We start from the raw sequence: 14,787 nt of genomic DNA, 5'->3' as shown, positions 1-14,787 counted from the left end.
TTCCAACAGGATAGTTTGCAGAGTCCACAGTTCAGTAAAGAACTGTATCAATCATTAATAGGCAGTTTGTCGTATTTGAGCAACTGGACACGGCCTGATATAGCTTTTAGTGTTAATCAACTAGCACAATATAGTTCAGAGCCTACTGATAGGCATTGGCAGGCTGCTAAACGTGTTCTTAGGTATCTTAAAAGAACATTACATTTTGCTATGTATTTAGAACCAAATGCCAATATGATGTTAAAGGCATATGCTGATGCCAGTTTTGCCAGAAAATCTACGTCTGGAATAGCAATCATGTTGGATAACTGCCTGATTGGATGGAAATCAATTAGCCAGAAACACATCAGTTTGTCTACCATGGAAGCGGAGTTTTCTTGTCTATCACTTACATGTACTGAACTGATTTATTATAAACAGTTGATGGAAGATATTGGATTCAAAATGGATTATCCTATTACGGTTTATGAAGATAACCAGGCAGCCATTAAAATGGCAACAAATCTTGCTGTAAAGACAAGAACTAAATACACTGATATACGTTATTTGAATGTTCGGCAATGTGTTAAGGATAACATGATTATATTGGAATATTGCGCATCAGAGGATAATATTGCCGATAATTTTACCAAAGCGCAAGGTGCCATTAAACACACCAATTGTTGTGAAAGATTTGGATTAAGAATCTGAAATGTAACTGATACCACTGTACAATGTATGATTTGGATGTGTATTTTTGTTTCTGTATCTATTGTGTATATTGTCCTGCCCAATGGGGAGAATGTTAGGTTCAGCTTGCAGCGTACTCCTAACTTGTTGGTCAGGCAATATCTGTTTCTTTAAGGAACAACTGAGCCATGTAATCAGGGTTTGCTGAACCCTGTAATTAGGCTACAGTGCATAAATAAGCAGCACAGAGAAGCGTTCCTTCTTCCTGGTTCTTCCTGCTTCTTCCGGATTGATACCTGATTGTATCCTGTTGCTTACTATGTCTATTATATGGTACTGTATACCAAGAGTTACTGAAGTCTGTTTGCTTTGGTAAGGGAAGATACTTACTGGACTGATATTACTGTTTATGACCTTGGACTGTTTTACTTACACCGAGACTGTTATCTATAAAGTATTATTCTCACAAGAGCTGGACGTTTATCTCCTTCCCTGTGTGTTTCTGCTCTGCTCGTTGCACAAGCAACAAATACTTTTTACACACACCCTAACAATGGGGCACAACTCACTTAGTAAATATCTCAAACAGCAACATAAATTTTGGGCTCAATTGTGGTTGTAACTCGAGGACCTATACTGTGATCCAGATGTTTCTCAATCAGGATTAACTCCCAGAATTCTCTGGCAAACCTGGGGAATTGCTGAAAATGCTGAATTTGAATTCACGCTCACACATGGATAAGGGAATCTTGATCTAGATACTTCTTGCCCTGTGGAAGTCCAGTTACTAGGTGAATAGTGTCCCAGACATAAACCAGCAACCTGGAATCAACTAATGTCCTAATCAACTCCAAATTACAGCTCCTACTAACCCCATTCTTCATCAATAGCAGTCCCGCACCATCACTGTTCAACAGTGGGCGAGAGGGAAGTGTGATATAGCTAGATTTGGAGGCAGTGAAGGCAATACCAATACTGTGGACAAGAAAGGCAGTGTAAAAATTAATCCCAGGTTATTGGCCTCAGCAAGCCTGAATGGAGGGATTGGCTATATAAGAGGATTGTTATTTAGAAGGCAATTCAGCAGGTGAGGTTTTGCAAAGTGTCCTGGTCTGTTTATTCCCCTTTGCATTTGACATTCTATTATATCCAGAGGGCAACCGATTATTCCGAGGCTACATGAATTATGTAAAAGATGAAAGGCTCATAAGCATTCATTGGTTCTCAGCCTCTTATCTGCTGCTCCAGAGGTGCTAGGGGTTTTAATAAAATGTGGCTGGCAATAATCAGTTTCTCTGGATTCTAAATGCCTCTGTGTAAAACTGTTAAAACAATGTGGTTGTTTCTTTGGGCTGCTTGGAGTTCTTTAATTTCAAGCACCTCTACACAATCCCCAATGACTATAACGTGAAAGAGGGTGGGAATCAACAATTTTAAATGTAGTAAAAGGACCAGTTACAACTCTCAAGGAATCAACACAAGATGCTGTTTATAATTCTTCTTTCAGGCATTTTCCACCAGCTTTAAAGCTATCTCAGCAACATGCTTACGATACCTCAGAACAAAGCTTCTCAACTATATCAGTATTATGAGAAAAGAATTAATAGGACTGGATAGAATGCTTCTAAAGTGCAATAGGTTCAAGACAGCTTTGCAAACTTTACAGCTTTCCAAATCTGCTGTATCGTAACTGTCAACAGCCAATTTGGCAGGTTGTTAGAAAAGATAGCAACATGTTGACAACCACAGATCCCATGTCTAGCCATCAGTTGTCCAATACAACTTGATCAAACAGCTTTAATCAGATCTGGTGTGTGGAAATGCCTAATATAGCCTAAATCTAGATTCTTCAGAGAAAAGTTGGTTAATACAAAGCAACGATCCTCCAGTAGATTATTTTCAGCTTCTGGCACTTTTGAGAATCTTCTGATTTGCATATATCATTTAACCTATGAAACTGGCTGGTTATCATTTTATCTGAAAATTCTGTTGGTCAAGTTCTTCTAAAGAACATATACCATATAGAGAAGCTTAAAAATGTAAAGATGTAAAGATGTCTAGCAAAGATAAACATTGTTACATAAACATTACTTTGCCCCTTTTCATTTCTAAATAGATCAAAAGTGGATCTGTAGACTTCTGGGGAAAACAATGAAAAACAGGTCTGCAAAAGTTGTGTCCTTAGGCTGAACTGCTTTGTCCCCAAGCAGGAACTATTTTTGGAGCAGCCACAATAGGGATACAAAGAGGGGTGACTCGGCTTGCTCTCTTTCCCCAATGTGAGCTCTGGAGATCTTCCAAAGATAAGTATGGGGTGGTGGGGAAGGTGTGGGGCCATCAGGTGGGAAGCAGGTCCAAGGCCTGCAGGAATCTAGCAGTCGGTTGACAGGGAGATAGGCAGGGCACACTGCAACTTCTGTGGCTGTAAGAACAAATTAATGTAGAGGTGTTTCAGCAGCCATAACTTTGAAACCAAGTAGGAGGGGTGTCTGTTGTAATTTTGAAGGTATTCAGAAATTTGTATCCTGCCTTTATTATGCCTACAAATAACTCAAGGTGGTGAACATATCCAGCATACCTTTTTCCCATTTCCCCCACAAATCCATGAAGTGGCTTGGGCTGAGAATAACTGGCTCAAAGCCACCTAGTTGCTTTTGTGGCTAAGGTGGGACTTGAACTCATGGTCCCCCGCTCTCCGGCCTGGTGCCTCCTTAACCACTACACCAAACTGGCTCTTAATTACTTGTAAATTACTTACAAGATTGTCTGATACTATAAAAATGGATATAGCAAGATACAAAACAATTTTACTATATAAAACAGACTAAAGCTGATTTGAATGTGGATTTTTAAAAGATACCAGACTACAAGTGTGAGATCAAAAAAGATACTGCAGATCTGAAAATGCATTTTAAAATGCTAGGTTACAAGAGTGATATGGAAAAGGATGCCACAATGCGTTTGCATTTGATGTCTTGATAAGTAAAGGGGACAAATAATAAATCAGAAATATGATTTGGAAAGTTTTCTTATTTTGAATTTACTAAAGAGATGTGTTAAACTATTAAAGCTGTTCCTAAAAGGAGACAGAGAAAAATTATAAAAAATTAATCTGGGGACATTGACAAGATTAAACATTAAGGCTTTTTAAAAGTAAACATAAGGAACTTATTTAACTAGGGTTAAATATAAACCATGTGGTTTCTGGTAGCTATTAAAGGAATTTCTTTTTAACCAGGACTGAAAGAGACTTTAAAGATCTGTTTATAAATGGAAAAAATTATTTTGCTTTTTTCTTAGAAAATGGTAAATTGGAATATAAAATTAATCTAATTAAGGTTAAAATATAAGGTAATATTTCTGAGAGCTCTTAACAGACCTTTGCTTATTAGGACTCAATGGCCAGTTTTTATAATTTAATTATTGGTAAGAGGTGAGTTATGTGAAGAGACCTTTTTTAAAATTAATATTAGAGGTATTAAGTTACTGAACTTTTTTATACTTGTCTGAAGGCAGGGGGAGCTAACTTTTACGGTATAGATCTTTTTTTCCCCCCATTGTTTTCTCTTTGTACTTGTCTGCCATCTATTGGAACTCCAAAAGCACACTTTCTATGTGGCAGCGCCTGCCCTCTGAAATGAGCCCACTCCATATGGCCCCCACCCAAAAGGTCCTGAAGGCCTGGCTTTTTACCCAAACCTTTGGCCGAGTATGTTTAAAGCCCCCTTTTCTTTTTTCCTATCTGGATGTGTTATCTCTGCTGTCTATGTTCCTTTTCTTTTGTATTTTGTTTTAAATATTTTTAATCATTTGTAAACCACCCAGTATTTGTAGAGAGCCTTGCAACATAGAATTTAATAAATTAAAAATTGCATAAAAAAGAATTTTTTTGTAAATGATAAAAATAAATTAAAGGCAATCTGGTAAAGTGCTGCAAATGTTCTAATTTCTTCAGTGCAGGGGAAAAAAAAAAAAGGAACTGCACTTCCAAATCAGTTTTCTTCCAGATGTGGAAAAGTACGTTTCATCAGCACCTACTTGATGCTGGAGAAATTATACAGGTTAACAGATACAGACTGTATCATATAAAATATTTCATAAGTTATTGCAAACTAGCAGGCTTTTGTCTATCTGCTAATATAGCAGTATGTATGCCTGATCAGTGTAAACAGAAGAAAACAGTTGGGGCCGCCAGGTACAGGCCCTGTTCCTTTATCAAATAAACACATGCAGCTCACCCAATTCAATATACTTTTGGGCTGTATCCTAAATTAATAATGGTTTGGGTACCAGCTAAAAAGGAAAACTTCTAAAGATGATAAAAAGTAAACAGGGGGAACAATTTGGGATGGGGAGTTTTTACTTAGAAAGCAACTCAATATTTTGATCCAGCAGCTTGAAAAATGGAATTTAATGAAGTTTTACTTCTATACAAAGTACTCCGCCAAAATAGTAAATACATATCAAGTAAGTTTCCATTTCAGTACATTGATTTAATTTACATGCAAGTAAAAGAAATTAAGATAATGCAGACTAAAAGAGTTTATTCCAAACTCACAATACTAGCCCTTTTGCAAAACAATAGGCTAGACCTTTAAAGTGCTATATTTATGTACAAACTATTAAAATAGTAAATATTTAAAACCTGTATTGGGCATTAGTTACATGTTCATCAGCATTGCTCAATTTATATCAGGAATAGAAAGGCTGCAAATCTTGCTTTAAGTTAACAGAACATACCACTTTACAATTGTTAGTATTTCCAAAAATGTGAATAGCTTGTTACAAAACACATTTTATATTTTTTTTGGCATTTTTCTGTTTAATTTGCCAAACCAATTACCTCAAGTACCACAACAGGATTTTGAAGATAATGGGCCAAAACCACTAGCCAGTCACTTCAAACCAGCTAAAAAGTCTTTACTTCCTTTAGAAATCTGCATCCAAAGTGAATGAGTTATCTGCAGGACTTGACATCACACCCATCCTTTGATATTCTCCTACACGTTTTTCAAAGAAATTAGTCTTGCCTTCCAGAGAGATATTCTCCATAAAGTCAAATGGATTCTCAGCCTTGAATATCTGAAATTGGTAATTCAGGCATATGGTTATTACTAAAGCAAAACAATGTAAGCCATTTTTGCTTAGTATTTCAAACAATCTCAAATGGCTATTATCAACTATTCCACAACGTCCCTATTTCTGTCTATAGCTCTACCTTGGCAATGTCTTTCACAGTTGTTACCTTCTGCATATAATTCTCCCTACTAGAATTCTTTCTTAAAGATAAATAAAAATGATTTTTTTCCAAATGCATATGTTCACCATAGTGTTCCCCAACATCACACTGTTCCTATTCCACTTTCAATATTCTCTAAGCCTGGGTTCATGATTTATCCCTTAATTATTCTGGAAAGAGAACAGAATGTGGGTTCTACTTTTAGCACGATGAAACAAGAGCTATTAAGGAAGTACACCATGCCACCCTAAGTCCACCATTGTTAACACTTTGGATGTGAATATTGGAAAGGTACAAGAAGTCCAATAATATCTTCAAAAGCAAGATAGTCTGGAAATAGTTATTTAAAGCAAAATGGCTCAACAGTACGAAATTGCAACAGCATTATAATACATTTGCACAGAGTTCATTTGAGCTTACTATAAATTGAGATAAATAAGGGATATCATTGCAACAGTGCCCAGCTTAACCATGAAGTAGCACTAGAGCCAGAAACCAACTTAATGGCAAAAAAGGCAGACTTAAATATAAACAGATTGTATGGTAGTTCTTAAGAAACAGGGCACAAGACTTACCTTGTTAAAACCTAATTCCAGGATCAGTCTGTCTGCTACAAATTCAATATACTGCTTCATTAAAATGCAGTTCATGCCGATTAGGTTTACAGGCAATGCTTCTGTCAAAAATTCCTGCATTTAAGTAAACAAAGTATTTTAACACAAGACCTTAGAGACAATGAAATGCCCTGCTAAGTTTTAAGCTTCTTTTACTTTGATATGAGAATGTTTTACCATTACCAGAAAGAACTGCCAATTACCTGCTCTATTGTGACAGCATTTGTGATGATCTCCCTCACTTTTTCCTCAGTTGGTTTGTGCACCAAATGTTTGAACATTAGACAAGCAAAATCACAATGCAAGCCCTGTAAAGAATTGGAAGGTATTTCAAAGAACAATTGGAAGCTGCCATATATTTGTGTTATCAAAAAACAAAGTAGCGCACTAGTTAAAAGACTTCTACAAAACTTCCATATAATCGGTTACGGCAAAGTTCTTCACTACTGTTACCACCAATTAAGCAAAAAACATAATTACCATTATTAGGCTTTGGCACTACAGAGATTTTCAATTTTACAGAATTAACTCTGATGGAATCAATTATTTTTAGTTTCCTTCATCAACAAGCCATACCTCATCTCTACTAATCAGCTCATTAGAAAAAGTAAGTCCAGGCATTAGACCTCGTTTCTTCAGCCAAAATATTGATGCAAAAGAGCCAGAAAAGAAGATTCCTTCAACTGCAGCAAATGCTACTACACGTTCACCTGTTGAGAGAGAAAAAGCACAGTGGACATGAAGACTAGCTCAAATGCCATAAAGGAGAATCATCTGAAATGTCAATCTAGTACAATACACACCATAGGTGGCTTCTTTGTCCCCAATCCATTGCATGGCCCAATCAGCTTTCTTTTTCACGCATGGCAGGGTTTCAATAGCATTGAACAGAAATTCCCTAAAAGAACAAGAGTGCAGATTGATATGCTTCTGAAGTTATCATGCTTATAGTCCCTGCTAAATAATCCCCCCTGAATGCATCCCTGTCTCTAAAAAAAATCCTGCCTAATGCATGTTAGAAAAAGAAAAAAATAAACAAAAATTGGCCTGATTCTTTTCCTTGGCTTGCGAATCCTTTTGAAGGTAAATTCCCTGCAATTGGTCTCACTGGGCATTCTAAAGGTGGTAGAGTTGATCCTGATTTCCATATTTTGAGAGCTGCAACCTCTCTCTTCTCATAACTGCTCTTGTAAAGAGTCAATTGCAGGAGATTCCACACCGAGGAGGAATCCAAAAGTCAGACTTCTCTTCTCAGACCAGATCTCCATTTGTACACTTGAAGGAGAATATGCAATCTGGGACTCAGACATAGTAGGGATTAGCACTGAAGAGTTTAGGAAAACACCCTAAAACTACATAAACAAATTCAAACCGCTTTGCAGTTTACATATAGGATTTTTCAGATGGTGGGGCAGTGTATCGTTTGAACAAAAACAAATGACAACCTCCCTACCACATCCCACTGGTTGATTAAACTGAGATTTGTGACAGCACTTATTATAGTGTCAGTGGCATTGCTTTATGAAAGAATGGTGAAATGCAATTTCAATCCAGCACCTTTGGATATAGAAAGTAACTGGTGCTTCAAGACATGATCTTCTTTCTCAATAAATGCCTCATTCTATCTCCCAGCTCCAAATGTAAGAACATGCGGATTATGGCAGAGAAAAGTGCCCAAAAGTAGAAGCGCACGTATGCCACTACAGGTCTAGGGGGGAAGACAGGTCTACTGTTATGACAACTGGGAAATTGAGGATGACACCCGTTAACAGCTTATTACCCCATTGTTTGAAATATTTTGCCCTGCAATAGACAAATATCCACTAATGTCCAGAACTACATAGAAGCAGCTGTCAATTTCTTTTGTGTACTCTAGGTTCTGAAAACATAACCTCAGAGCATGTGGATATCCAAGCAGATTTGGAAACAATTCCAAATTCAGTTCAAAACAATGTCTTGGATAAGTTTCAAACTGAGTTGGAAAGGACTAAGCAACAGAAAGGCTAGCTGTTCAGAAGACCTCAGTATTAACAACACACTTATATTTGCACTGCAGCAATCAAGATATGAAAGGGAGAATGTGTACAGGAGTATACAAAGATACTTATATTACATCTATCAGCAACTCTTTAAAGAAACTGCCTTTTTTTCTAGCCCTTGTGGCACCAAAAAAAAAAAAAATGATTTGAGCTGACAACAGGAAGATGTACACTCTCATGTACACTCCAAAATACTTCCCCACCCCTTCAGATCTCTGCAGTTCTTAGGCACTGTAGGAATCTGTTTCTGTTTTACAAAACAGAATAAATATCTTTTCTTGTATTGTTAAGACAAAAAAACCCTTATTTGCAGAATTTCTATAAAACTAAGGAATACAGCTATGCTTTTCATATTTAAAGTGCTTCCACATTCAATAAATATTTAATACAGCATGCTCAAGTATGTATCTAGAAACAATACTAACCGTTCTTTAGAATCCTTAATGTAAGTATCAATAAGTAAACTATACATTTCTGAATGAATATTCTCCATGGCAATCTGGAAGCCATAGAAACAGCGTGCTTCTGTGACTTGTATTTCTTGGCTGAATCGCTCCACCTAGAGGATAGATATTTACAATATGTTATAATGCATATATCTCATTTGATGAGGTTATTTCTGACTAATTTCTTGCATATGTGATACAAATACAAATGTCCTTTATCTTCCAAAAATATGCCAAGTTCTGCCAAAAGACTATTATTAAATTTAGTTTTTGAAAACTTAAACAAATACTCAAACACATGTTCACATTTACTTGCTTAATAGGCTAAGATATCAATCTTAATTTCATCCCTTCCATTTTAATTACCCATTTTATTACATCTAAATTGTCAGATTACTAGATAAACCGAATTCAAATTTGCACCTTGAAAAAAAGGAAAACGTTTTTGAATCAGGCTGATTCATGTATTTTTTTGGCATTATGAAGGAAATTTGTTGCTTTCTTCCAGATTGTTTTGCAATTTCCCAGTCTAGCCTACACAACATATGCCAAGTATTTCTTGATAAAACCTATTCTGCTAAAATTAGGTAAGTACATGACAATGTTTGTTTCAAACTCAGAATAAAACACAGGCTGGAAATTCTGCATGGTGAGGAGTTAGATAGAACAAACACAATCATTTCTTCACTCCACTGCTATCATCCCAGGCTCAAATTTTACTGGCCATAGCCTACTCTCTAATAGAAAAGGCAGTCTTAAAGAAGATTAGGAATGATAGGGCTGGTGGGATACACCATTGCAGTCCGCTAAATGAAAAGGCCACGAACATTACCCTTGCCCTTTCCTCTGCTCAAAGCCTCTGGCAATGAGAGATTCCTTCCCAACCACTTCTGCATGGAACACTATAGCATTGTGGTCCATGCAGGCATCAAAACAGTTCTACTTTAGTTCAAGCAGAGCACCCAAAAGTATCTCTTTCATACTTAGATTTTGCTCCTCTAAAAGAAAAGCTCATACTCAAACTACCTTCTTCCATTTTCTCTACATATACCATATTCATCAACTCAATTTTCTACAATTTACAATCTGAATACATAACCAGCCCTTCTAAAAAGCACTGCATCTAGAGATATTTATGCAGCATTGTGCCTATGTTAGCTTATTTATAGATATTATCCCATCATTTTATCAATTTATACATAATCTATACTACATCCTTTAAGGATCAGCAACCATCCAAACTTATTCTAATGGCACTGAATGAGTTCTTGGAGTTCCAGCCACTGTAGCATCCTACAGTTGCCTTTGCAACTTTTTTTTGCCCAGCTTGACAAGCAATGTCAATGGGGGAGTCAGCAGGAAGCCACATGGCAGGATCATTTAACAAGCAATGGAGTCTCCGTTAATAACAGGAGTTCCAGAATTGCCATTGCTAAGCAAGTCACATGGCATCAGTGTTACTTAGTGACAGCAATTCTGGTACCAATTTTTAAAACTAGGGAGCACAGGTAGTCCTCAACTTACAATAGAAATTAGGTTTTCATTGCTAAACAAGGCCAAAAGCACAACCACATTGCTTATTGATGGCAATCCCTGGAGTCCCAATTGCACAGTTAACCAAATCCCATGGTCATTAGGTAAGGCAGTTTTCTATAACTGAAGTTAGCATGGAAGTTGGCAGGAAGTTGCAAATCCCAACTCAGCAGGCAGGTAAGTAGCTGCTGCTGCTGCTGCTGGGTAGGGAAGGTAATAAGAGTCCATAAGAGGTACCTGAATAGCCAGAATGGTGTGAACACAGAAGGGCTGGGAGACAATGTGCAAGTGGGGGTGAAGGCTTTGGTAGACTGGTGCAATAAAAACCTAGTTTTGAATGTTGACAAAACAAAGATCACTGTTGATTTTAGAAAGAGCATAATCCCATTCCACTTTGCATCAAAGCTGCAGCTGGGGAGGTAGTCAACAGTATTAAATATTTGGGGGTACAGATAACTAACAATCTGACCTAGTCTCTTCATATCTTTAGTGAAGTGTGCAAACCAGCATTTGCATTTCCTGTGTCAGATAAGGAAAGCACATCTTTCTCCTTCTGTCCTGGCCACTTTTTACAGAGACATAATTGACAGCATTTTAACAAACTGCATCAATATTTGGCTTGGTGGTAGCAATGCCTCAGATAGAAAATCCATACAGAGCAGTAAGGATGGCAGAGATTATAGGAAGCTCACTTCCTGTTATTCAGGATACTGCTTATGAGCACTGTGTGCTTAGAGAACTCGAAGCATTGTCACGAGACCCCAACACCTACTTCATGGTCTGTTTTTGTTGCTCCCCTCTGGGAGGAGGTTCTAAAGTATTTATAGCAGAACCACTAGGTTCTGTAACAGCTTTGTTCCTTACGCCATCTGTCTTGTAAACTCACAAGATTTTTTTTTTGTCATGTATATGTATACATTCGAACTAGACCGTGATGCTGTGTCATATATGTAGATATATGCATAATAGTTATCCTTTGAGAGCTGAATGCAATGAAATGTTAATTTAATGTATGCTGATTAGTGTACATTTAAAGTGACAGTAAAGTTCTATTTTATTTCATATATTATTTGCATACTATTGAAAGTCACTTTGATATTGGGAAAAAAAATCAGGAAATTTAAAATTATAGTCCATTAAAATGGAGCTGTTATTCCCACAGGTTTATAAGTTTCCATAGCTTTTCCTCTAGTTTCATATTTCAACTGTGGTACTAAGTATTTAGGAAAAGATTCCTTAATCATAAATCAGGATTTTTTTTCCTTTTGTTTATCATGTTTTTAATCAGCTAGAAAAGCTACAGAAAAGCCTTATGAGGAAATGGGCACCATAACCCATTTTATACTTCTGGTGTAGGAAGAATAAAAAAAGGCTAGAACTTTACTGCTTGCTTCTTTTGATAGTATATCTGAATTGCTATTTTAAAGTAAGGTAGACAGGATCACTCAAGACTCTTTGCTGTAGATGCTATAGATTACTGGCAATTAATATACATATGGAAAATTGGGATAATTATTTTGGCATATTGGATATAAAATTTGAACACGCTTACCAAGTTTTCATTGACAATACCATCACTTGCAGCAAAGAATGCTAAGACGTGTGAAATGAAATACTTCTCTTCTGGTTTTAAGGACTCCCAATGCTGAAGATCTTTAGAAAGATCCACCTAAATACACCAAACAGCCAGTGAGAAGTCACAATACAAGCAATTACTTTAAAACATTTTTTTCTTTTCAAAAGATAGGATAATAATTTAAGTAGCATTCTTCCTTCCATTTTATCTCCTCTGAGATAAATCAAAGATTGATTGGGCAGAGATAGTAATTAATTAAAAGACATTCTAGTGAGCTTCCATGACTGAGTTCAGGTTTACACGTATCTTTTTTAGTCCTAATCCAGCAATCTGATCAGACTGGCTCTCTTGACAGTTACTCTAAACCTATCTTGTTAGTGTTGCTCCTATCTCCACTCCAGAGCCTCAAAGGAAAGAGAATAAAAGGCCTTCACCTCTTCAGCTGTCCAGAAGGACGCCTCTGCTTTCTTGTACATTTGCCAGATGTCATGGTATTGAATAGGAAAAATGACAAAACGGTGAGGATTGTCCCTTAAGAGAGGCTCATCTTGCACATTGTTTGATGGAAGCGGCTTCGTTCCTTTAGGCACCTCCTGAAAAGTACAAGTGCAATATATTACCATGTTAGAAGCATTTCTATGAGAAAAAACATATTTTCAATAGTTCTAGATTAAGACAAATTCAGTAATAAAACCACACCGAATCTTGATTTTTTTTGAGAGAATAACAAAAGCCCAACTTCTTAGATTCTACTTTACATCCTAAAAAAGAATCATAAAGGAGACAGATAGGTTTTGTATACAGATAGGAATTGAATGGTCCAGAGAAGTTAGAATGCAAAAGGATCAAAGCACAAGAATGATTAAGGGCAGAGAATATGAACTAAAGAGAAAAATAAGAACAAAGCTGATAAACTCAAGAAAATTCCTTTAAAAAGTAAAAAAAAACAAAAAACCCAACTGTGTGTGTGTGTGTATATATATATATTAAATCTACACCAGGCAAGTTAGAGTGGTCAGGTCAGAAATTAGAATAGGGCAGGACATGAGGCCCCAAGAAAAGCTGCAATGGCAATAAAGTGAGCCTTCTCCTTTAAACTATTGTTTGCTCAGCTGATTCAACTAACCGACAAATGTGTTGCTAAATCTAAGAAAATAAACTTTAATCCCTTAAAGAAAAAAAAAAACCCAACTAGGGCCCGCTGAAAGGCCAACGATCCACTCTCCCGTTTCCCTCTCATAGCCTGCCTCTTTGCGTAATGGGGCATTTGGCGCCAAAGCTGCAGAGAAGACAACTGAGTCCCGCCCTCACTCCTTCCTATGCGGCGGGAACGAGTGGAAGGTTAAGGTTTCCACCCTTTCCACACAAAGGACTGCCTTCCATCCCCACACAGCCTCCCGGTCCCCCTCTCCCTTCGATCCCCCCCACCCCCCGCCCCAAATCGGCGAGACGAACCGCTCGCCTCTCACCACGAAGACTCACCGCTTCGTCACCCGGCTCCCGAAATATCTTCCGCGCCGTCTTGGCCGCCAGGACCCGGGTGGCGTTGAACGAGGGGGGCTACGAAGGCGAAAAAAAAAGAGACGGGAAACGAGGTCAGGGTGGATTTCAAAGGCGGGTAAAGCCAGAAAGGGGTCCGGACGCCCTTACGAGGGAGCGCTTTTTTCCGGTGCGGACTTCCACGACTCTTCCCCGGCTGAGAAAAAGGCCAGGCCTTCGGGAAGGCTCGCTCGAGGTCAGCGGTAACTCGGCGCCCTTCCCATTTTAGGGGGTGGGGGGGGGCATTTCAGTTCCCGTCACTCCAGTTTTAAAAAAAACTGTAAAGTAAAGACGGCGGGAATTGCAGTTCGATACATTTAAAAGGCATCGCATGAACGATCCGGCGCAGGAATTTTGAATCCCTGGTGAATATTTATCCCGAGAAATCGCTCCCACAAATAATTGGAAGCGAATCGAGCAAAATGCTGCGGCTGCCTAACAAAAGGCGTCTCCGGGGAGCCGCACTAATCTCCCAAATTATGGGCTCAGAAAAGCTGCCTTCTTCTTCCCCCCAACCCCCCATATTCCTCAATTTGTGTTGCAAATATAATCTGCATCGTCTCCCGCTAGAGCTGTGTGAGTAAAGTTTCTCAAGAAAACTAAGACAACTTTTCTAACTCCTTTTCCCCACCTCTGGACCTCCGGATTCTCCCCCTCCCCCAATACAAAGGGGTTCTTTTGCTTCCCTGCCCTAAAAGGTTCACTCTCCAGGAGATTAACCATTCCTGTCCCCTTTTAGCCTCACCGTGTTCTCCTTGTCGTTCAAAGGCACCTTCTTCTTGGGCGAGAACTGGGGCTGCTGCTCATTCCGAAGGGAGAGAGGGTTGCGAGTAGAGATCATCGTTCGGCTTGAGAGAGTGAGAGAGAGGCAGGGAAACAGCTAACCGGAGAAAAGCGAGAGGGAGCCCGCTCGCCGCTTTATATGAGTTTCGAACTTGGCGCCAGAACACTGGATCGCCCAATCGCAAAGCGATTGGAAGCCCTCTCTGCGGTTTGCAATTGGCTGAGCGACGCACCCCATTGTACCCCAAACGCGGGAATCTGAAGCAAAGGCCTGTCGCTTCTTCTGAGTGTGTATTGGATTAGCACGCGAAGCAACGCGAGATTGCTGAATGCGGGAAGGAGTAATAAT

General features: G+C 38.4%; 1 protein-coding gene across 1 annotated transcript; it reads right to left on the bottom strand.

Moving 5' to 3' along the window:
* Nucleotides 1-5,114: 5,114 nt before the first annotated feature.
* Nucleotides 5,115-14,519, bottom strand: RRM2 (ribonucleotide reductase regulatory subunit M2). The gene is made up of 10 exons (XM_070955422.1): nt 14,401-14,519; nt 13,599-13,676; nt 12,551-12,709; nt 12,093-12,209; nt 8,987-9,120; nt 7,326-7,420; nt 7,099-7,232; nt 6,726-6,830; nt 6,484-6,597; nt 5,115-5,751 (listed from the first exon to the last, which is right to left on the bottom strand). Exons 1-10 carry the CDS (start codon nt 14,494-14,496, stop codon nt 5,599-5,601), a joined length of 1,185 nt encoding a protein of 394 aa, XP_070811523.1. The 5' UTR covers nt 14,497-14,519; the 3' UTR covers nt 5,115-5,598.
* Nucleotides 14,520-14,787: the final 268 nt, after the last annotated feature.

The sequence above is a fragment of the Pituophis catenifer genome, unplaced genomic scaffold, assembly GCF_029215685.1.
Source record: "Pituophis catenifer annectens isolate HBS135680 unplaced genomic scaffold, rPitCat1.0.hap2 SCAF_1, whole genome shotgun sequence".
NCBI classification, from domain to species: domain Eukaryota; kingdom Metazoa; phylum Chordata; class Lepidosauria; order Squamata; family Colubridae; genus Pituophis; species Pituophis catenifer.
This window is presented reverse-complemented; position numbering and strand designations above follow the sequence as displayed.

Bases quoted from the DNA above. Each gene is read 5' to 3' on its own strand.
- RRM2 (XM_070955422.1), bottom strand. From the start codon at position 14,496: ATGATCTCTACTCGCAACCCTCTCTCCCTTCGGAATGAGCAGCAGCCC. The intron at 13,677-14,400 runs GTGAGGCTAAAA...TCGCCTTCGTAG, and splicing joins TGAACGACAAGGAGAACACG to CCCCCCTCGTTCAACGCCAC. The intron at 6,598-6,725 runs GTAATTGGCAGT...ACTTAAATGCAG, and splicing joins ATGCTGTCACAATAGAGCAG to GAATTTTTGACAGAAGCATT.